The following is a 16401-nucleotide window of genomic DNA, read 5'->3' on the forward strand; positions in this document are numbered from 1 at the left end:
CATGTCAGTGTAACTGCTAACAAATTTGCTGCTACGATCAGGTCTGAATTACCCTCTTAGAACACCAGGCAGCGGCACAGCAGGGCGTGCTACATGGCATATGGAGCAAAGATGTAGCAGGACACATCTGTATGTATAGTATGAAAAATTATTGTAAGCTTCCCTGGAGCAAGGTCTATTGTGATTACTTTCTTTACAGCAATACGTAATATGCAGGTGCTGTATTAATCAGTTTGGCTTGGATGATTCAGAGACATTTCTGTTCACTTAAGTCACATACAGTGCATCCGAGAAGTATTCACAGCACTTCACTTTTTCCACATGTTATGTTACAGCCTTATTCCAAAATTGAATAAATTAATTTTTTCCTTCAAAATTCTACACATAATACCCCATAATAACATGAAAAAAAGTTTTTTTGCGATTTTTGCAAATTTATTCAAAATAAAAAACTGAAAACTTTCCGAATGGACTGTAAGGCCCGATTCAGAGTTGTACGATGCTGCACAGCCGAAGGGAAGCAGCTGTGCAATATCATTCAGCTAATAAGCTAATGCAGTTGGAGATGTAAATAAATGCCTGCTTCTGTGATCTGCTGTTGCGTCTCATGTCGCACCATCAGATCACTCAGCGCGACCATCTGTCATCTGAGTAACCTTCAGGTTTCTCAGATTTCCGTCTCAGATCCACAGCAGAGGTCAGTAAATCTGAGTCACCAAACACAGACACTGACTTCGGCACTCCCACAAAATGGAGTTGACAAGACTCCGTTTTGAGAAGCTGGCCCAGTTGCTGCCTCTTCCCCACCCCCAAACGGCCTGAGCCTGTCAATCAGGCTAAGGGCACTGCATGTGAGAACTCAGGACCCGCTTCTGCACATGCAGAGAACGGGTCCAATACACGTGCAGTGGCCCCACCATTAGACTTGTATACAAATATTTGGGTTAGGAAAGAAGTCTGAATTAGGCACCTAATTCTGAAAACCTAAAAAAGTGCAAATCTCACAGTGTGATTCTGTTATATGCTATTTTGCAATTAAATTATTGTAGGTAAAATTATTTATTTTTAAAATTTGACATGAAAAATTTACACCATCCTGTAAATTCTCTGTATTGACAAATGTGATGAAACGACAGGGTAATCATCACCCACACCTCAGGTCTCACAAAGGGTCTGCTCATTGTCCTGGACCTCTCTGCGCCATTCAAGACCATGGATCACCCTCTCCTAAGCTAAACATTTCAAACAACTGGCCTCTTTAGCACCACCCATGCCTGGTTCACCTCTTACCTCACCAACTGCTCCTTCTCTCTGCATCTGACTTCACATCACCCCCTTCCATCCTTCCCATTGATGTCTTGCAGGGCTCTGTTCTTGGTCCTGCTGCTGTTCTCCCTGTACACCTCTTCCCTGTTCTTCAGCCTCCAATATCACCTCTATGCTGACAACATGCAACTATACTTCTCCCCTTCTGTCCTCTCTTGGGTATCCAGCCAACTCCGTCATCTCCTCTTGGATGTCCAAGCACTCTTGAAGCTCAACATGGACAAAATCGAACATCATTGTCCAGAGTCTCCACACCACCCAATCTATTGCTGTTGACAACACCATCATCTCCCGTTCCCCAACTCCGCTGCTTGGGTGTCACTCTTGACTCCTCCCTCTCCTTCACCCTCCACATTTAATCTCTTGCTCAGTCCTGTCAGTCCCAGCTCCAAAACATTACCTAACTACCATTAGGCCTTTCCTTTCCCAGGTTGCTTCTAAACTTATTCATGCACTGATAATTTCTCGGCTTGATAACTGAAAAACTACTCCTCACTTGCCTCCCACGTTGCTATCTCGCTCCTCTCCAATCTACTCAACACTGCAGTTAGACTTATCAGCCACTCTTCTCTGTCAAAACCTGCACTGGCTCCCTTTTCCACACAGTTGGGGTGCCTTAAGGACCGCTTTTGACAACCTATGCCATACAGAATCCGCTACTCATCACCCTTACATATAAGGGCCTCTCTAACTAATCTGCTCCCTACATCTCCAACCTCACCTCCCTGCATACTCCTTCCCATCTCCTCCAGTCAGACAATGACCATTTCCTCTCTTCTAACCTGGTTACTGCATCTCAGTCGAATCCAAAATTTCTCCCGTGCTGTACCCCCATACTAGTGCAAGTGAGCTTGTTCCTTCAGAATATTCCTGACCTTGCATAGCTTCAAATGGGCATTGAAAACCTACCTGTTCATCAAAGGGCACCCTTCCACTACATCAAGTCACCATGTCGATCACCCCTCCCTCCTGAATCGGCCATTTCTACATCAATTACTTTGTGCCACCAGGTCCCCATTCACTAGATCTCTCATGTCATCCATATCCCGCTTACTCCTAGGAGCAGGATCCTCCTCCCCTCTGTTCTCACTGAACTCTGCTCTTCACATCAACTATAGCCTTCACCTACTCCGTGGCCCTTTAACACCAAATTCCTCTCACTTGTGGCAATTCATCCCTTGCAGCTGCTCTAAACCTGCAAGCCATATCATTGCTATTGTATATAGATTCCAAGCTACACCAATTATTCCCTTGCATACATTGCTTCCTAGCTGTGTTGTGTACTGAGAATTGTGGTGCCAAAGAGCAATAATCATCCCTGGACCTTTCAGCCTGATCTGGTAACAGAAAATAAGGAGGGAGAGGGGGGATATGGAGGCATCTTCCTTTATCTTCACTGGGGTGGTGGCAGCCAGTAAGCTCTTTTGAGTGGCCACTGCCTGTGCAGGAAATCCTTGATGTCTTCTATCTTATCCACCGGACTGACTCCCACTGGCGAATGTTAGCCAACACAAGGGGGTGGAGCAACAATGTAGCAAGAGATAATTTGCTCGCCGCAGAAATCTTGTTTTTCGGAAAATGGCACGGCCGCGCCATTTTTTAAAATGTAAACACCACCATTGTGCACGCTGCCTACTGCCAAACTCTGTAAAACTCAGGTAAAGAGCTGCCGGTACCAGAGATCGGTCACTAGCTCTGGTCTCAGCAGCCCACACATCGCAGAATCAGTCGCCTGGTCGGCAGGTCAGAACTCCAGGTTTTTCAGCAAGTTTAAAAGCAGGAGACATGACAGGTGATAAGTATCGGGGGAAGGGGTAGATCCACAGAAGGTACACAATTGTCCAATGTCAGACAGACCGGACGGTCAGAAGTCTGATCTGCCGAGGTGCTTTAATCGTGCCTGTTATGCTGTTGAGATTCCATATTATTAAAGTGCACCTGCTATACTAAATACAACACCTTTGCATCTACAGTATACTTGGGGTTTATCTGAATGGGGTTGATCTGAGTGATCTAAAGAAATACAATTCTACACAATAAATAAGAGCAGATGTTATCAGTACCCACTATAATCAGGTCTAGATAGCCTGTGGCAGCTTGCAGGGTAATATGTAGAGCCACAAGTTGTCCAGGCTATAACTACTGTACATGAAGGGGCCAATATTACAACAAAGTATCAACCTTGCTTTAAAGCAATTCAGTTATAGTTATATACTATTTTATGCTTTCATTACTATTGTTTTCATTTGTGACCCACACTCACAAGTTGGAGTTTACTCACCTTTACTTCACGATCTAGAATATGTACATCCAGAAAGGAATGTGGAAGAGAAGGCACATTAAGGCTACACTGAGAGAGAGGAGGCACTGAGTGGATAAGTGACAGCTCAACTTCTTTGCAAGTGTTGGATACTGCACACTCTAGCAATGTGCCACTTGATATTACTGCATTTTCAAGGCTAACCGTTTGTATCTGCAAGTCCAGATTTTCTGGTACACTGTTATTAGTTCTAACCCTAATGTGCCCATCCATTTCTCGATTCTCTGCCTTAGACATGAATTCACTCTCCAGAGCAACCCAAAGTCCTTCAATCCACGGGTCCACAACCAACTCTAACCTGTGCAAAAAATAAAACAGGAAGTGATACTATATTATATTATAATATATATTACTCATTACTTTACTGATATACAGTACTTTATTAAATATATGAATTCATGTGCTGAATGCTTTTGCAGAACATAAGTAATGTATCTAAAATGTTAACACATGAATATGCTGGGTCACCTGATTTTGCCCCTGCTCCATATCCCACTCTGACTGGTGCTAGTCGTGTTCTCTCGCCCTCGTAGAGAGGCAGGATAGACCTATAGCTATATCAAGGACCACCAAGCAAAGTTAAAGTCTTGAGTTGTCCTCAATGTATCAATTTACCGTATCCCCTGACATTGTATATTGTACTCCGTTTAAGGGCAAGATTCAATTGTAAGCCATGCCAGCAGCCAGTATATAGCCCAATAGAGCTTTTCAATAGTTTCTCCGTTCAGGCATGATCGGCTGCCGCTGCAGACATTTTAGCTTGCACTCCCCAGGAGTGATAAGCTGAAATAAGCAAAAAGTGACCCAGTTTGAGCGCTCAAACAGGACCTTGAGTCGTGCCCATTACTTTGGTTGAGTTACGCTGCTTTATACGGCTAAATCTGACCTCTCATGGTGCCACAATTGCGATAAATAAACACAAATGAATATTGCCCCCCGATCTCCCATCACTTTAGATGGGAAATCGGATAAAACAACTGAATATTGACCCAAGTATAAAAGGACACATCATGGGGTTAATTCAATTGTTTTGGGAGTCTAAACGGGACTGTTTAGATGCCCAAACAATTGTCACACTTCAATTGATGTTTGGGAGCCCATGCACATCGCGCATGTCGTTCCCAAATAGACAGGGTTTAGCCATGTAAAATGGCTAAACCCATCTTAAGGCCTCACCAAAGTGCTGACTTAGGGCCTAATTTAGACCCGATTGCAGCAGAAACATTGTTCTCTAATGGGCAAAACCATGTGCAGTGCAGGTGGGGCAGATATAACATGTGCAGAGAAAGTTCGATTTGGGTGGGGTATGTTCAAACTGAAATCTAAATGCAGTGTAAAAATTAAGTAGCCAGTATTTACCCTACACAGAAACAAAATAACCCACTCAAATCGAACTCTCCCTGCAAATGTTATATCTGCCCCACCTGCACTGCACATGGTTTTGCCCATTAGATAACAATTTTGCTGCTGCAATCAGGTCTGAATTAGGCTCTTAACACACATTTCTTCTTGCACCTCAGGAGGCTGAAAAACGAGTTTTACCTTTGTTAAAACTCTTTCTGCGAGGTACACTGGGCTCCACAAGGACAGACATAGGGGTGTAGAGTAGGATCTTGATCCGAGGAACCAACAGGCTCAAAAGCTTTGACTATTCCCAGAATGCATAGCGTCACCTCCTCTATAACCCCGCCTCCCTTCACAGCAGCTCAGTTTTTAGTTAACCAGCCCAATGCAGTAGCAGGAAAAGAGACGACAACGGTTAGTAGCCACATACACCACACTCTCACGACAGGAGAAGTGTCAGAGGCTAATGCCATACCAACCCAAAGAAGCTAAGTGCGTCAGGGTGGGCGCCTTGTGGAGCCCAGTATACCTCGCAGAAAGTTTTAACAAAGGTAAGTTCTTACCATAAAACTCGTTTTCTGCTGCGGGGTACACTGGGCTCCACAAGGAAAGCCATAGGGGATGTCCTAAAGCAGTTCCTTATGGGAGGGGACGCACTGTAGCGGGCACAAGAACCCGGCGTCCAAAGGAAGCATCCTGGGAAGCGGCAGTATCGAAGGCATAGAACCTTATGAACGTGCTCACTGAAGATCACGTAACCGCCTTGCACAATTGTTCAAGGGTCGCACCACAGCGGGCCGCCCAAGAAGGTCCAAAAGACAGAGTAGAATGGGCCGTAATGTGAGCAGGAGCTGATAGACCAGCCCTCACATAAGCATGTGCAATCACCATTCTAATCCATCCGGCCAAAGTTTGCTTGTGAGCATGCCAGCTCCGTTTGTGAAATCCAAACAGCACTAAGAGAGAATCAGATTTCCTAATAGAAGCAGTTCTCTTCACATAGATACGGAAAGCCCGTACCACATCCAAAGACCGCTGTTTGGGAGACAGATCAGGAGAAACAAGTGGCGAAACCACAATCTCCTGGTTAAGGTGGAAAGAAGAAACCACGTTAGGTAAATATCCGGGACGAGTCCTAAGAACCGCCCGGTCACGGTGAAATATCAGATATGGGGAACTACAAGACAAGGCACCCAAATCCGACACTCTACTAGCTGAAGCAATAGCCAGCAGAAACACCACCTTAAGGGAAAGCAACTTAAGATCAGCTGAGCCAAGAGGTTCAAACGGAGACTCTTGTAACGCCTCCAAATCCACCGACAAGTCCCAAGGAGCCACAGGCGGGACATAGGGAGGCTGGATACGCAACACACCCTGAGTAAAGGTATGCACATCAGGTAAGGTCGCAATCTTTCTCTGAAACCACACCGACAAGGCAGATATTTGAACCTTGAGGGAGGCCAGACGCAGGCCTAAGTCCAGGCCCTGCTGAAGAAAGGCCAACAACTTGGCTATACTAAACTTGGAAGCGTCATAATCGTTAGATGCGCACCAAACAAAGTAAGAATGCCAGACCCTATAGTAAATCCGAGCAGAAGCCGGTTTCCGGGCCCGCAACATAGATTGAATGACCGCCTCAGAAAACCCTTTAGCCCTTAAGACGGAAGCTTCAAGAGCCACGCCGTCAAAGACAGCCGGGCTAAGTCCTGGTAGACACAGAGGCCCTGAACGAGGAGGTCTGGGCATTGTGGAAGTAGAATTGGACGCTCTGACGATAGGCCCTGCAGGTCTGAGAACCAGTGCCTTCTGGGTCATGCTGGAGCTATGAGAAGCAGAATTCCTCTTTCTTGCTTGAACTTCCGAATTACCCTGGGCAGGAGTGACACCGAAGGGAACACGTACGTCAGCCGAAACCTCCACGGCACCGCCAGCGCATCTACGAATGCTGCTTGAGGATCCCTTGTCCTTGCTCCAAAGACCGGAACATTGTGATTGTGTCGAGACGCCATCAGATCCACGTCTGGAAGGCCCCACTTTTCCACTAGGAGTTGAAACACTTCTGGATGGAGGCCCCACTCTCCGGCGTGTACGTCCTGACTACTGAGAAAGTCCGCTTCCCAATTCAGGACTCCCGGAATGAATATTGCCGATATGGCCGGTAGATGGCGTTCCTCCAAATGTAGAATCCGTGAGACTTCCTTCATTGCCAAAAAGCTTTGAGTGCCGCCTTAATGGTTTATGTAAGCCACTGTGGCGGCGTTGTCCGACTGTACTTGAACAGGACGGTTCTGAATTAAATGCTGGGCCAGGGTCAATGCATTGAATACCGCCCGTAATTCCAGAATGTTGATCGAGAGGAGAGATTCCTCCTTGGTCCACCGAGCCTGAAGGGAGTGTTGCTCCATCACCGCTCCCCAACCTCTTAGACTGGCATCTGTCGTCAACAGGACCCAGTCGAATATCCAGAAGGGACGGCCCCTGCACAATCGTTGGTCCTGGAGCCACCAGTGCAGCGACAGACGGACCTCCGGAGTCAATGAGATCATGCGAGATCTGATGTGGTGAGGCAGGCCGTCCCACTTGGCTAGAATCAGCCTCTGGAGGGGGCGAGAATGGAATTGGGCATACTCCACCATGTCGAATGCTGATACCATGAGGCCCAGCACCTGCATCGCCGAATGTATCGACACTTGCGGATGAGAAAGGAAGCAACGAATCCTGTCCTGAAGCTTCAGGACTTTTTCCTGAGACAAGAACAACTGCTGGTTGTGGGTGTCCAATAGCGCTCCCAGGTGCACCATGCTCTGAGCAGGGACCAGGGAGGATTTCTTCCAGTTGATGAGCCACCCGTGGGCTTGTAGAAACCGTACAGTCATATCCAGATGACGTAGGAGAAGTTCTGGGGAATTTGCCAGGATTAACAAGTCGTCCAGATACGGCAGTATCCTGACCCCTTGACGGCGGAGTACCACCGTCATCACCGCCATAACTTTGGTGAAGACTCACAGAGCCGTAGTTAAACCAAAAGGTAACGCCCGAAACTGGTAATGGAGGTTGCAAATCGCAAACCTCAGGTATTGCTGATGTGACACTGCTATAGGAATATGCAGGTAAGCATCCTGTATGTCCAGGGATACCATGTAGTCCCCAGGTTCCAAGGCCAGAACTATAGAGCGAAGGGTTTCCATACGAAACTTGGAAACTTTCACAAACCTGTTCAATGCCTTAAGGTTGAGAATGGGCCGGGAAGACCCATTCGGTTTCGGGACCAGAAACAGCGGAGAATAGTACCCCCGGCCCCTCTGAGCAAGAGGCACCTGTACTACGACTACTGTATCCAGGAGGGTATGTACCACCGAATGTAGAGTGTTTGCCTTTGTCTGGTCCAACGGGACGTCTGTCTGGCAAAATCGATGAGGAGGTCAGTTTTTGAAGGCTATGGCGTAACCTCGAGTGACGACTTTCCGTACCCAGGCATCTGAAGTGGTCTTCAACCATTCCTGGGTATACCCTAGAAGCCGGCCCCCCACCCTGGGATCCCCCAGGGGGAGGCCCGTCCCGTCATGTGGCAGGCTTATTGGTCTTGGAAGCCGGTTGACGGGCAGCCCAGGCTCTTTTGGGCTTCGGCTTACCAGGTTTGGAAGTGCGGGCCTGCTTGTTGTACGCCTGACCTTTTGCTTTACCTGAAGGACGAAAGGGGCGAAAGTAAGTACCTTTAGCCTTCGACACAGAAGGAGCGGTACTTGGCAGACAGGCAGTTTTGGCATTAGCCAAGTCAGCCACTATCTTATTTAAGTCCTCCCCAAACAGAATATCCCCCTTGAAAGGGAGTACCTCCAGGGTTTTTCTAGAATCCAGATCCACAGACCAGGATCTCAGCCACAATATCCGGCGAGCCAGGACTGATGTAGTAGAGGCCTTGGCTGCAAGGATACCGGCATCAGAAGCCACCTCTTTAATATAGTGAGAAGCTGTGACAATATATGACAAGCATTGTCTAGCATGGTCAGAAGAGATTTCAGCTTCTAACTCTAGGGCCCATGCTTCAATAGCCTCTGCAGCCCATGTTGCTGCAATAGTGGGCCTTTGTGCAGCACCCGTGAGGGTGTAAATCGCTTTCAGACAACCCTCCACACGTTTATCCGTAGGCTCTTTTAGAGACATGACGGTAGTGACAGGTAGAGCCGAGGAAACCACAATCCTAGCCACATGTGAGTCTACTGGAGGAGGCGTTTCCCAATTTTTAGACAGCTCTGGCGCGAGGGGATAGCAAGCCAGCATCTTCTTTTGAGGCACAAACTTCTTTCCCGGGTTTCCCCAGGGTTCCTGACGTATATCCACTAGGTGGTCAGAGTGAGGTAAAACTTGTTTAACCACCTTCTGACGCTTGAACCTATCTGGTTTCCTAGGAGGGACGGATGGCTCGGGATCATCCGTAATCTGTAGAATCAACTTAATAGCCTCCAAAAGATCAGGAACATCCAGATGTGAACTACCCTCCCCATCAGCAGTATCTGTGGCAGAATCTGTGGGGTCAGTGTAAGCGCCATCTTCATCAGGCGAGGTGTCAGTGACAGCAGTGGATTGTGAGGAGATAAGAGCTCGCTTAGAGGACCCCTTGGTCTTAGGCGAGCGAGGGTCAGACTTTTTAGTAGTTAAGGACTGGTTCAACTTCTTCAATTGAGCAGACAAACTATCCGCCCACAGCGGGTTAGCTGCAGGGACCACATACGGTTGCACCGCCATAGGAGGTCCCATAGGGGGTGTTAGTTTAGTAACTAGCGTATGTAGAAGCGTGGAGAAAGTAGCCCACGGCGGGTCATCATGCACCCCCGTTGTCACAGTTCCACTGGGGGGAAAGGAGCCCCCAGAACCAGAGCCCACAGCTGCTATGGTCTCCTCATAGGGATCTGTGGCTTCAGCAACACCGGCAGTGTATTCAGCCCCAGAACCGTTACCTTCAGAAGCAGACATGATATAACTTGCAGTATCAGGTAACACAGTACAATTGTCAGCAGCACAATAGCTCTTGCCCAAACCCCTGCGCAGTGTAGTCAGCACAAACAGGGATACAGGAGAAATATGGTGACTAAAATCACAGAGAAAAATACGTATTAAAGTATATCTTGTGAAAATCCTATATAATTATAAAACCTGACGCACCAAGCCCCCTCAGGTTATAGAATATAGGGATAGCAAGTTGAGTGAGAGACACGAAATGGAAACCACTCAGCAAGCTAATGCACACACAAATAGTCACAGTTATACAATGCAGAGGTTATTACTAACAATAATACTGGACTGGACCAGCTTATATATATATATATATATAGCTATGTAGTCAATAGATATAACACTGCACAGTAAGAACTGGATTTATGTCACAGGGTACTTGTACCAGAGAACCCTGACTAAATGCACTCTCTTAACTAACACGGTCTAATTGACATGTAGAATACTTAAGTGTCATGTAAAGTCACAGCGCTGTCAACCAGGCGGCTTTACAAAGGAGGCTTTCCCCAAGCAGTCCCAGGAACAGTGTAGCTGAGAAAAATAGCACCCAAACACTGACAGGGAGTGAGGGAGAGACAGATATGCAGCTCCAGTGCGGGAAGATTTGCTGGAAATGGCGCCCTGGGGCTGGGGGAGGGGCTCCAGGTCTAAGCCTTATCCCCTCTGCTGGCAAAACCACCAGGTACTGGGGGCTACACACACAAAAAAGGTTTTAAGAGAAAACCTGACCTGCACCCATGCCCTGGTGATCTAGTGGGATCGCCTGTACTGCCACAGTGTCCACCGCCAGTGCGCGCGGTCCGCCTCCCACCGACCGCGCCGGATCGCGCTAAAGCACAGGTCCCGTGAGCGGGACCCACTCACCACCTCCCGAAGCGCGGCCACGCGATCCCGGAGAGGCCCCGTTGTGTGTGCCTGAGTCAGAAGAAAACCAGAGCCTCCTGCTGTAGTTACCCGGCAATCAGGGCTCGGGAATGTACAGTGCCGCTGGGGAGAGATGGAGCTGCAGCAGTGAATGTCAACAGACATGTACACACTGCTGCAGCCCTTGAAGTCTTCACTTTTCTTCTCAAAAAATAAGATTTTACTCACCGGTAAATCTATTTCTCGTAGTCCGTAGTGGATGCTGGGGACTCCGTAAAGGACCATGGGGAATAGACGGCTCCGCAGGAGACTGGGCACATCTAAAGAAAGATTTAGGACTATCTGGTGTGCACTGGCTCCTCCCCCTATGACCCTCCTCCAAGCCTCAGTTAGGAACTGTGCCCGGAAGAGCTGACACAATAAGGAAGGATTTTGAATCCCGGGTAAGACTCATACCAGCCATACCAATCACACCATATAACACGTGATAGGAACCCCGGTTAACAGTATGATAACAATTGGAGCCTCTGAAGAGATGGCTCACAACAAAACCCGATTTTTGTAACAATAACTATGTACAAGTATTGCAGACAATCCGCACTTGGGATGGGCGCCCAGCATCCACTACGGACTACGAGAAATAGATTTACCGGTGAGTAAAATCTTATTTTCTCTGACGTCCTAGTGGATGCTGGGGACTCCGTAAGGACCATGGGGATTATACCAAAGCTCCCAAACGGGCGGGAGAGTGCGGATGACTCTGCAGCACCGAATGAGAGAACTCCAGGTCCTCCTCAGCCAGGGAATCAAATTTGTAGAATTTAGCAAACGTGTTTGCCCCTGACCAAGTAGCTGCTCGGCAAACTTGTAAAGCCGAGACCCCTCGGGCAGCCGCCCAAGATGAGCCCACCTTCCTTGTGGAATGGGCTTTTATTGATTTAGGCTGCGCTAATCCTACCGCAGAATGCGCCAGCTGAATAGTGCTACAAATCCAGCGCGCAATAGACTGCTTAGAAGCAGGAGCACCCAGCTTGTTGGGTGCATACAGGATAAACAGCGAGTCAGTTTTTCTGACTCCAGCCGTCCTGGAAACATAAATTTTCAGGGCCCTGACTACGTCCAGCAACTTGGAATCCTCCAAGTCCCTAGTAGCCGCAGGCACCACAATAGGTTGGTTCAAGTGAAAAGCTGAGACCACCTTCGGGAGAAACTGAGGACGAGTCCTCAATTCTGCCCTATCCATCTGGAAAATCAGATAAGGGCTTTTACAAGACAAAGCCGCCAATTCTGAAACCCGCCTGGCCGAAGCCAGGGCCAACAGTATGACAACTTTCCACGTGAGATATTTTAATTCCACAGTCTTAAGTGGTTCGAACCAATGTGATTTCAGGAATGCCAAAACCACATTGAGATCCCAAGGTGCCACTGGGGGCACAAAAGGAGGCTGAATATGCAGAACTCCTTTGACAAAAGTCTGAACTTCAGGCAGTGAAGCCAGTTCTTTCTGGAAGAAAATCGACAGAGCCGAAATCTGGACCTTGATGGACCCCAATTTGAGGCCCAACGTCACCCCTGCTTGCAGGTAGTGTAGGAATCGACCCAGTTGAAATTCCGCCTTCGGGGCCTTCATGGCCTCACACCAAGCAACATATTTCCGCCAAATGCGGTAATAATGTCTTGCGGTGACATCCTTCCTGGCTTTGATCAGGGTAGGGATGACTTCCTCCGGAATACCCTTTTCCTTTAGGATCCGGTGTTCAACCGCCATGCCGTCAAACGCAGCCGCGGTAAGTCTTGGAACAGACAGGGTCCCTGCTGCAGCAGGTCTTGTCTGAGCGGCAGAGGCCAAGGGTCCTCTGCCAGCATCTCTTGAAGTTCCGGGTACCAAGCTCTTCTTGGCCAATCCGGAACCACGAGTATGGTTTTCACTCCTCGCATTCTTATTATTCTCAGTACCTCGGGTATGAGAGGTAGAGGAGGAAACACATAAACCGACTGGTACACCCACGGTGTCACTAGAGCGTCCACAGCGATCGCCTGAGGGTCCCTTGACCTGGCGCAATATCTTTTCAACTTTTTGTTGAGGCGGGACGCCATCATGTCCACCCGTGGTCATTCCCAACGGTTTACCCGCATTTGGAAAACTTCTGGAAGAAGTCCCCATTCTCCCGGGTGTAGGTCGCCCATCGGAGAATCCTTGTGGCTTCTGCCATCGCCATCCTGCTTCTTGTGCCGCCCTGTCTGTTTACATGGGCGACCGCCATGATGTTGTCTGATTGGATCAGTACCGGCTGGTTCTGAAACAGGGGCCTTGCTTGGCTTAGGGCATTGTAAATGGCCCTTAGCTCCAGAATATTTATGTGAAGCGAAATCTCCTTGGAAATTTCTTCCCTGTGTGACTGCACCCCAGCCCCGAAGGCTGGCCTCCGTGGTCACCAGGACCCAGTCCTGTATTCCGAATCTGCGGCCCTCTAGTAGATGAGCCCTCTGCAGCCACCACAGCAGCGACACCCTGTTTCTTGCCGACAGGGTTATTCGCTGTTGTATCTGTAGATGGGACCCGGACCATTTGTCCCACAGGTCCCACTGGAACGTCCTTGCGTGGAACCTTCCGAATGGAATTATGCTTCGTACGAAGCTACCATTTTTTCCAGGACTCGTGTGCTTCCACTGGAAGAAACACTCTTTTCTGGTCTGTGTCCAGAATCATTCCCAGGAACAGAAGACGTGTTGTCGGGACCAGCTGTGACTTTGGAATATTGAGAATCCAGTCGTGCTGTTGTAGCACTTCCCGAGAGAGTGCTACCCCCCACTACCAACTGTTCTTTGGACCTCGCCTTTATCAGGAGATCGTCCAAGTACGGGATAATAAAAACTTCCTTCTTGCGAAGGAGTATCATCATTTCGGCCATTACCTTGGTAAAGACCTTCGGTGCCGTGGACAACTCCAACGGCAGCGTCTGGAACTGATAGTGACAGTCCTGTACCACACATCTGAGGTACTCCTGGTGAGGAGGGTAAATGGGGACATGCAGGTACGCATCCTTGATGTCCAGGGAGACCCTGTAATCCCCCTCGTCCAGGCTCGTAATAACCGCCCTGAGCGATTCCATCTTGAACTTGAATCTTCTGATATAAAAGTTCAAGTATTTTAATTTTAAGATGGATCTCACCGAACCGTTCTGTTTCGGTACCACAACCATTGTGGAATAGTAACCCCTTCCTTGCTGAAGGAGGGGCACCTTGACAATCACTTGTTGTGATTATAGTGTTGAATAGCCACCAACACCGCCTCCCTGGCAGAGGGAGGTGCCGGTAAGGCAGATTTTAGGAAACGGCGGGGGGAAGAACATCTCGAACTCCAGCCTGTACCCCTGAGATACTACTTGAAGGACCCAGGGATCCATGTGAGAGAGCCCACTGGGCGCTGAAATTTCTGAGACGGGCCCCCACCGTACCCGGGTCCGCCTGAGCAGCCCCAGCGTCATGCTGTGGACTTACCGGACGCAGGGAGGACTTCTGCTCTTGGGAACTAGCTGTGTGCTGCAGCTTTTTCCTCTACCTTTGCCTCTCGGCAGAAAGGATGAGCCTCTAGCCCTCTTGCTTTTCTGGGGCCGAAAGGACTGTACTTGATGATACGGTGCTTTCTTTTGTTGTGGGGTAGCCTGTGGCAAAAAAGTCGATTTCCCAGCAGTAGCTGTGGAAACGAGTTCTGAAAGACCATCCCCAAACAGTTTTACCCCCTTATAGGGCAAAACTTCCATGTGCCGATTCTAGTCGGCCTCGCCTGACCATTGCCGAGTCCATAACCCCCGTCTGGCGGCAATGGACCTAACGCTTATTTTTGATGCCAGCCGGCAAATATCCCTCTGTGCATCACGCATGTATAAGACCACGTCTTTTATATGCTCTATTGTCAGCAAAATATTGTCCCTATCCATAGTTATTTTCCGACAGGGAATCTGACCACGCAGCGGGAGCACTGCACATCCATGCCGAAGCAATGGCTGGTCGCAATATAATGCCCGAGTGTGTGACTATATCTTTCAGGGTAACCCCCTGCTTTTTTATCAGCAGGTTCCTTCAGGGCGGCCGTATCCGGAGACGGTAGTGCCACCTTTTCTGATAAGCGTGTAAGCGCTGTATCTACCCTATGGGGTGTTTCCCAACGTGACCTATCCTCTGGCGGGAAAGGGTACGCTGCCAATAACCGTTTAGAAATTATCAATTTCTTACCGGGGGAAGACCACGCTTCCTCACACACCTCATTTAATTCCTCAGATGCAGGAAAAAATAAGAATTTACTCACCGGTAATTCTATTTCTCGTAGTCCGTAGTGGATGCTGGGAACTCCGTAAGGACCATGGGGAATAGCGGGCTCCGAAGGAGGCTGGGCACTCAAGAAAGATTTATGACTACCTGGTGTGCACTGGCTCCTCCCACTATGACCCTCCTCCAAGCCTCAGTTAGGACACTGTGCCCGGACGAGCTGACATAATAAGGAAGGATTTTGAATCCCGGGTAAGACTCATACCAGCCACACCAATCACACTGTACAACTCGTGATACTATATCCAGTTTGAGAGTATGAAAAACAACTGAGCCTCTCAACAGATGGCTCAACAAATAACCCTTTAGTTAACAATAACTATTTACAAGTATTGCAGACAATCCGCACTTGGGATGGGCGCCCAGCATCCACTACGGACTACGAGAAATAGAATTACCGGTGAGTAAATTCTTATTTTCTCTGACGTCCTAGTGGATGCTGGGAACTCCGTAAGGACCATGGGGATTATACCAAAGCTCCCAAACGGGCGGGAGAGTGCGGATGACTCTGCAGCACCGAATGAGAGAACTCTAGGTCCTCCTCAGCCAGGGTATCAAATTTGTAAAATTTTGCAAACGTGTTTGCCCCTGACCAAGTAGCTGCTCGGCAAAGTTGTAAAGCCGAGACCCCTCGGGCAGCCGCCCAAGATGAGCCCACTTTCCTTGTGGAATGGGCATTTACAGATTTTGGCTGTGGCAGGCCTGCCACAGAATGTGCAAGCTGAATTGTACTACAAATCCAGCGAGCAATAGTCTGCTTAGAAGCAGGAGCACCCAGCTTGTTGGGTGCATACAGGATAAACAGCGAGTCAGATTTTCTGACTCCAACCGTCCTGGAAACATATATTTTCAGGGCCCTGACAACGTCTAGCAACTTGGAGTCCTCCAAATCCTTAGTAGCCGCAGGCACCACAATAGGCTGGTTCAGGTGAAACGCTGACACTACCTTAGGTAGAAACTGGGGACGAGTCCTCAATTCTGCCCTATCCATATGGAAAATCAGATAAGGGCTTTTACATGATAAAGCCGCCAATTCTGACACTCGCCTGGCTGAAGCCAAGGCCAATAACATGACCACTTTCCACGTGAGATATTTTAGATCCACGGTTTTAAGTGGCTCAAACCAATGTGATTTTAAGAAACTCAACACCACGTTGAGATCCCAAGGTGCCACCGGGGGCACAAACGGGGGCTGAATATGCAGC

General features: G+C 48.5%; 1 protein-coding gene across 2 annotated transcripts in view; it reads right to left on the reverse strand.

Annotated features, from left to right (window-relative positions):
• MTRR (5-methyltetrahydrofolate-homocysteine methyltransferase reductase) overlaps positions 1–16401 on the reverse strand; it is a 528380-nt gene that overhangs the window by 378040 nt on the left and 133939 nt on the right. For both annotated transcript variants that reach the window (XM_063922764.1, XM_063922765.1), the window contains exon 6: positions 3608–3944. In XM_063922764.1, the coding sequence (XP_063778834.1) occupies positions 3608–3944 (337 nt within the window). The remainder of the gene's footprint in view (positions 1–3607; positions 3945–16401) is intronic.

This window comes from Pseudophryne corroboree, chromosome 5 (genome assembly GCF_028390025.1).
Source record: "Pseudophryne corroboree isolate aPseCor3 chromosome 5, aPseCor3.hap2, whole genome shotgun sequence".
Classification (NCBI taxonomy): domain Eukaryota; kingdom Metazoa; phylum Chordata; class Amphibia; order Anura; family Myobatrachidae; genus Pseudophryne; species Pseudophryne corroboree.